At 36.0% G+C, this 6,543-nt stretch overlaps 1 protein-coding gene across 1 annotated transcript; it reads left to right on the plus strand.

The window, feature by feature from the left end:
- Nucleotides 1-2,292: 2,292 nt before the first annotated feature.
- On the plus strand, nt 2,293-6,543 carry LOC147287370 (LRR receptor-like serine/threonine-protein kinase IOS1). The gene is made up of 13 exons (XM_086242591.1): nt 2,293-2,395; nt 2,523-3,060; nt 3,266-3,741; nt 3,843-3,975; nt 4,073-4,144; nt 4,261-4,332; nt 4,415-4,495; nt 4,684-4,838; nt 4,967-5,190; nt 5,273-5,399; nt 5,542-5,610; nt 5,697-5,886; nt 6,038-6,543. Exons 1-13 carry the CDS (start codon nt 2,308-2,310, stop codon nt 6,447-6,449), a joined length of 2,637 nt encoding a protein of 878 aa, XP_086098717.1. The 5' UTR covers nt 2,293-2,307; the 3' UTR covers nt 6,450-6,543.

The raw sequence follows: 6,543 nt of genomic DNA on the forward strand, positions 1-6,543 counted from the left end.
CTACGAGGAAGCTAACCATCTTCATAAAAGAAAAGGAAAAATTAAGAATATAAATGATAGAAAAACAAGTACACCCTTTTAATTGGAATTTAACTATCTAGCTAGACCTTCAAATTCTGTGACACTACTCGTACTACAAAATTATGGAAGTGTACTACATGTACTGGTGGGCCGGCCTTTGGTCTTTGTCCACTCTTTGCAGGAAATGGTATGGTACGTGCTTATTAATTTAAAAAGTGAAGTTGACTTGTGATAATAACACAATGAGCAAAATCAAATCGAAGACTTTTGCTTTGGCCTTTTTTTGGTCAATGAATGTTTTTTGTTCTTATCGGTACTACTATTATTAATTAATTATTGTGAGTGAAATTATTAGGCAGCTGCCTCAAAGTGCGGCCGGTGACACGCTATCAATTGACTCGAGACGTAGAAGAATATTACAGATTTGATTTATAACGGCCAAAATTGGCCTCTCGATAAATTATTGGGTGTAATTAATATATTGTCATAATATTTGGTGTAATCAATCCAATGTATAAGGTTATTATTAAATTGTATATTTATTTATATTAATAGGATATATTATTAATAATATTTACTCATATTATGACACATTTAATTAGTTATACATACTATTTGACGGTGTATCGGTTACACAGAATAATTTTTCCTTCACCTATCTCATAGACTCAAATTACAAACCTCATAAAATTGGAAAATGAAAATAAAACTAAAACATGCAAAAAATATTTGGTCCATTACCAAAATTCTGGCAAGCATTGCCCCAAATCCCTGAAAGATAGTCTGCCAGCATGCAAATTTTTTTGCATAGAACCTCCTTTTCACATTCAAAACTGTCACCTATGTACCAATTATATTATATCAGATCTGTGAGAGAGATGTTGTACATGGTTGTATGTAAGAATTCCTCACCAGCAACACTGTGACTTAATTTGTTCATACATCGTTGTCATGGCCCAAGGAGAGCCATTTTTGGTGCATCCTTTGATAGAAATTCACATTATAATACAAAAACTTCCACTCTTGATTGAATCAAAAGGCTAATCAATCTCGAAAACTTGACTATGTCCCAAATTTTAAATTATTTAACATATATGTGATTGGCATAGTCTTAAGTAATGTACCTATATTATTTTTCTTACATATCCTAGCTAATTAATGATTTGTCTTTATTCTTGGCCAAAAAAAAAAAAAAAGATTTGTCTTTATTATTTTTCTAAGCTAGGTGCAAGTACTTTCTAATGAATTTCCTAGCAGTTGGGTACCATTGACTTAGTCTTACCCGCCTAGTGTGGTGATCTCCTTCGTTAAAGTGAAGTATTAGTTTAGACGGAAATTCTCACACGAGCACCCGATAGTAAGGATCTCGTCTGGACTCGAATATTATTAGACTATATATGATGTTTAATATATATCAAAACGTCCATATACGGTAATATATATATATGGTGCATATTTTATATATGCATGAAGATATTCTAGTATAAAATAGGCATCATGTATCGCTATATAGGAACGTTCTTATTTAGAAAGGATATCATGTATCGTAATATAGTATATGGTCCCAAGCCAAATCCTCACCACCTGAGTGCTCATCAGAGAAGGACTCTTAGTTTATACTGCAATTATGTAGTTGAGTTTTGTATGTCATGTTGTTAATGTGTTTGTGTTTTTGTGTGTGTGTGTTTTTTTTTTTTTTTTTTTTTTTTTTTTTTTTTTATACTTACTACGGGTGTGGGGCCTGTGGGCTTTTTTTTTTTTCTTGTGATCATGACAGCTAGTCATGAACATTAAGCTAGGCCTCCTAATTATTTTTGTATGCATATGATTAATGTTAAGTCAAGGCCGTAAAGTCGTAAACCCTCTTGTGTATATGTATGTGACTTGCAACTCACGTTTTGAATTAGCAATAAAGTACTACCTGGATCTGTAGGTTCATATGAAGTATACAAATCAGTAATCACGGCATGGAGCATTGAATTTAACAATTCTGTGGTTTATCATTGCATATCAAGCCAAGTAGTTGCAAGAAATTTCTTAGTTTTAGACAAAGAATAAACAGTAGACATGCACGTCTCTCTAATACATTTAATTTTTTTTCCATATATATTACAAGTTGATATATATAGACTCATGGATTGTCAACTTGCAAGAAATTCTTTTTCAGACACTAAAATTAATTGACCAAGTCTCTTAATAACATTGGCTTTCTTTCTACTACTTTGGCAGTATATATACTACATGTTAGCAGCTTAATTTGTTCTCCTTGTAGGAACTTTGAGAGTGATGGAGATGCTAAGCAAACACTTCCTTTTTGCATTGCTTGGTGTTTTTGCTCTTATACTTGTAGTTCATGCACAAAATGATCAATCAGGTACATTCATAAATATCCAAATTAAGCTTGAAATATTGATTTTGATCATTATTTGATCGCCAACGTACTATATGTCTAATATTCTCTATCTCTCTTTCTCTCTCTCTCTGTCTTTGTGATCACTCAGGCTTCATAAGCTTGGACTGTGGGCTACCAGCAAATTCCAACTACTCTGAGCCAGGTACAAATATTTACTATATTTCAGATGCATCATTCATAGACACTGGTGTGAGTAAAAGCATACAGCCTCAATACAAAGCTGGCCAACAACAGCAAATAGATTATGTCAGGAGCTTTCCTCAGGGGACCAGGAACTGTTACACAGTCAAGATTACAAGTGGCACCAAATATTTGATCCGAGCAACTTTCGTGTATGGGAATTATGACTCCCTAAATAAGTTACCAAAGTTTGATCTGCACCTGGGACCTAATTTCTGGGATTCAGTGTCATTCAATAGTGTAACCTGGAGTACCATCGTAGAACTCATTCATATTCCCACATTAGACTACATACATGTCTGTCTGGTCAACAAGGGCACCGGAACACCATTCATTTCAGCATTGGAATTTAGGCCTTTGAAAAATAATACTTATGTGACCGAATCTGGTTCATTGGGACTCTCCTTTCGTGTAAATATTGGTGCAACAACCAATAGTTCATACAGGTGAGTCATCCTAGCTATATGCAATCAACTGCTTTAACATTCATTGCTGCAGTAGTACTGGTTTATATATACAGTTTTGGTTAGGCCAAAAGTTTTGGTTCATGGCTTGGCAGGTCATAATAAGCATATCCGGCGCCCCATTTGACTTTATACAATTTTTATGTATTCTATTTGCTCAGATACTGAACAAACACTTTCACTTCAGGTATGACTATGATGCTCTGGATCGCATCTGGGCACCTTACAACTTCAACCAATGGTCACAATTAAGTACCTCGCTTACCGTAGATGCAGCAGATCACAATAGCTACCAAGTACCACCTATAGTAATGAGTACTGCCAGTACCCCAATAGATGCTAGTGATTCCATTGACCTCAGCTGGACTGCTCCAGATACAACTTATGCATATCATGTGTTCCTGCACTTTGCTGAACTGCAGCAGCTTAAAGTCAACGAGTCCAGATCATTCAATATCACTTTCAATGGGAAGTATTGGTATGGACCTTTCGTCCCGGCGTACTTGTCCACTACCACTGTGTTCACCACCTCACCCTTAACTGGAACAAATTATACTTTGTCACTTGTGCAAACTGAGGATTCAACTCTCCCACCATTCATCAACGCTATGGAGGCCTACACAGTGATGGATTTCACACAACCAGAAACTAATGGGGATGATGGTACATTAATCATTTCAACATCTTCTCTCTCATTTTAGTTCATTATTCAAGCATATGCTTGATTAAATTGACTAATACATGAATGTCTGTGAAAATAACAGTGGCTGCTATTGCAAACATAAAGTCAACATATGGAGTGGAGAAAAATTGGCAGGGAGACCCATGTGCTCCCCAAGCTTACGTTTGGGAAGGTCTAAACTGTACCTACGATGGTCCCCCTAAAATCATATCCTTGTAAGTTTGTGCTTTTTTCTTGAGGGCCTAATTGTACGTGCTTTTCAGAACTATCTTTTTCCAGCTTCATTAATAAATTTGTTGAACTTTTATTTAGGGACCTGTCCTCAAGTGGATTGACTGGGGAGATAACTTCATATATATCCAGTCTTGTCATGCTAGAAACTTTGTAAGTATCTCAAGCTCAACAAGTCTGCAAGATACATATGGATTCCATATCTGGTCATCATATATATTTATCACAATTAATGTCAGCACTAAATGTATGCATATTGCTTGATTCAGGGATTTATCCAACAATAGCTTAACTGGATCAGTACCTGAATTCTTGTCTAAATTGCCAAATCTGAGGGTCCTGTAAGTATTTTGGATTTAAAGAGTTACTGCAAATTTCTTGGTTAGAAAGAAAGGGGTCCATAAATTTTCTCTTCCTCTGCAGTAACTTGGAAAGAAACCAGCTCAATGGTTCAGTTCCGTCTGAACTTATTCAAAGATCGACAAGTGGTTCACTATCTTTAAGGTCTGTTTTTGTCCAAAACCATTATCACATATTTCCATAGCATTTCCCTTTTTCCCATTTCAATCTTCTTTATTTTGATGGGGAAGAAGTATTAAAATTGTTAGATTTTTATGGACCGATACCACATTGAATATTATATTGCTGGCTAAATTCCACGACTGACTATTCATCAACCTTATTGATGCTAGTGTGGGAGAAAATGCAAACCTATGTGCAAAAAGTTCGTGCAAAAAGAAGAAAAACAATGTAATCATTCCAATAATAGCATCAGTTGGCGGGTTTGTTATTCTCTTGGTAGCTGTGGCTATATTCATGAGCCTTAAAAGAGGAAGAAAACAAGAAGGTAAAGCTACTATAACGTTGATGACCACAAAGTTGAAAATTTGGTTATGCATATTACATGTTCTTAGGTAAACAGAGAAAATGTATTCCTATGCGTATGAAACTCCTGGTAATGATCTACTTCTACAGTTGCAACAGTAGTTGCAGGACCCAACGCTCAAACTGATTCATTTGAGTCAAAGAAACGACAATTTACATACTCAGAGGTCCTGAATATGACCAACAAGTTTGAGAAAATACTTGGGAAAGGTGGATTTGGAACAGTTTACCATGGCAGGGTAGATAATACTCAAGTAGCTGTGAAGATGCTTTCTCCATCATCAGTTCAAGGATACCAACAATTTCAAACAGAGGCATGTACTAAAAACTCATGCAGAATAATGACCTCATTTATATTTATAGGACCAGAATATGACTTTACGGCTTAATTTGCAGGTCAAACTTCTTATCAGAGTTCATCATAGAAACTTGACTAGCCTTGTTGGATATTGCAATGAAGGAACCAACATGGCACTCATCTATGAATATATGGCCAATGGAAATTTGGAAACACATCTCTTAGGTATGGTTCTCAATTTTTTTTTTTTTTTTTTGAATAGAAGTTTGTTTTTGTCAACTCATAAAATTGGGATCCCAATTCCACCAAGTTTGAACAAACTATTAAACAGAAAAGAATTGGATATTGGTCACTTTTTTTTGTGTAGGTCAGGATAGCAATGCAATTGTCTTGACTTGGGAAGGTAGGCTTCAGATAGCGACGGATGCAGCACAAGGTTAGGGAGTGGAAACTTGGAAATTAAATTTACTCAATACTCTCCTATTTTATGTTCAATAAGAAAAGAGTGGATTTGAAATGCAGGATTGGAGTATCTGCACAATGGTTGTAGGCCACCTATAGTCCACAGAGATGTGAAGACAACAAATATTTTGTTAGCTGAAAATTTCCAAGCAAAATTATCTGATTTTGGCCTATCAAGAATTTTCCCAACTGATGAAGGCACACATATGTCCACTGTTGTTGCTGGCACCCCTGGATACCTTGACCCTGAGTAAGTTTTCTCTGTCATTCTTTTGAGAACTAAAATTTACAAAAACATCAAAGGCAAGGTAGAACTTAATGCAAGTTGAAGAAAACATATATATACTTGATTGTTGAGTTGCAACTGGTACAAATATTGAGTTACATGGTTTGTCTTGCAGGTACTTCATAACAAGCAGGCTGAATGAGAAAAGTGATGTTTATAGCTTTGGAGTTGCTCTCTTGCAGATAATCACTAGCCGCCCCGTGATATCAAGAACACATGAGAGGAGTCATATAAGTCAATGGGTTAGCTTCATGCTTTCTAGAGGGGATATTAAAACCATTGTTGATCCGAGGTTGCGTGAAGATTATGATGTTAACTCTGCCTGGAGGGCTGTTGAACTAGCAATGGATTGTGTGTCCGAGGTATCCACCAGTAGGCCAAACATGAGTGAGGTAGTGACAAGGCTAAATCAGTGTTTGGCAGCAGAGTTAGCTCGAACAAATAACAATAGCCGTGTGACTGAATCAACAGATTCAATTGTGTACTCTATGAATGGGACTACTGAATTCAGTCCTTCTGCAAGGTAATTCTTTGTGCAGAAGGTGATTTTTGCGAGCCGGGTCTTTCTTTCTTCAATGATTTTGTGTTTCTATTTGTTACACCATCTTGTATTCTTGTGTT

This window comes from Dryas octopetala, chromosome 4, assembly GCF_963921425.1.
Source record: "Dryas octopetala chromosome 4, drDryOcto1.1, whole genome shotgun sequence".
Lineage (NCBI taxonomy): Eukaryota > Viridiplantae > Streptophyta > Magnoliopsida > Rosales > Rosaceae > Dryas > Dryas octopetala.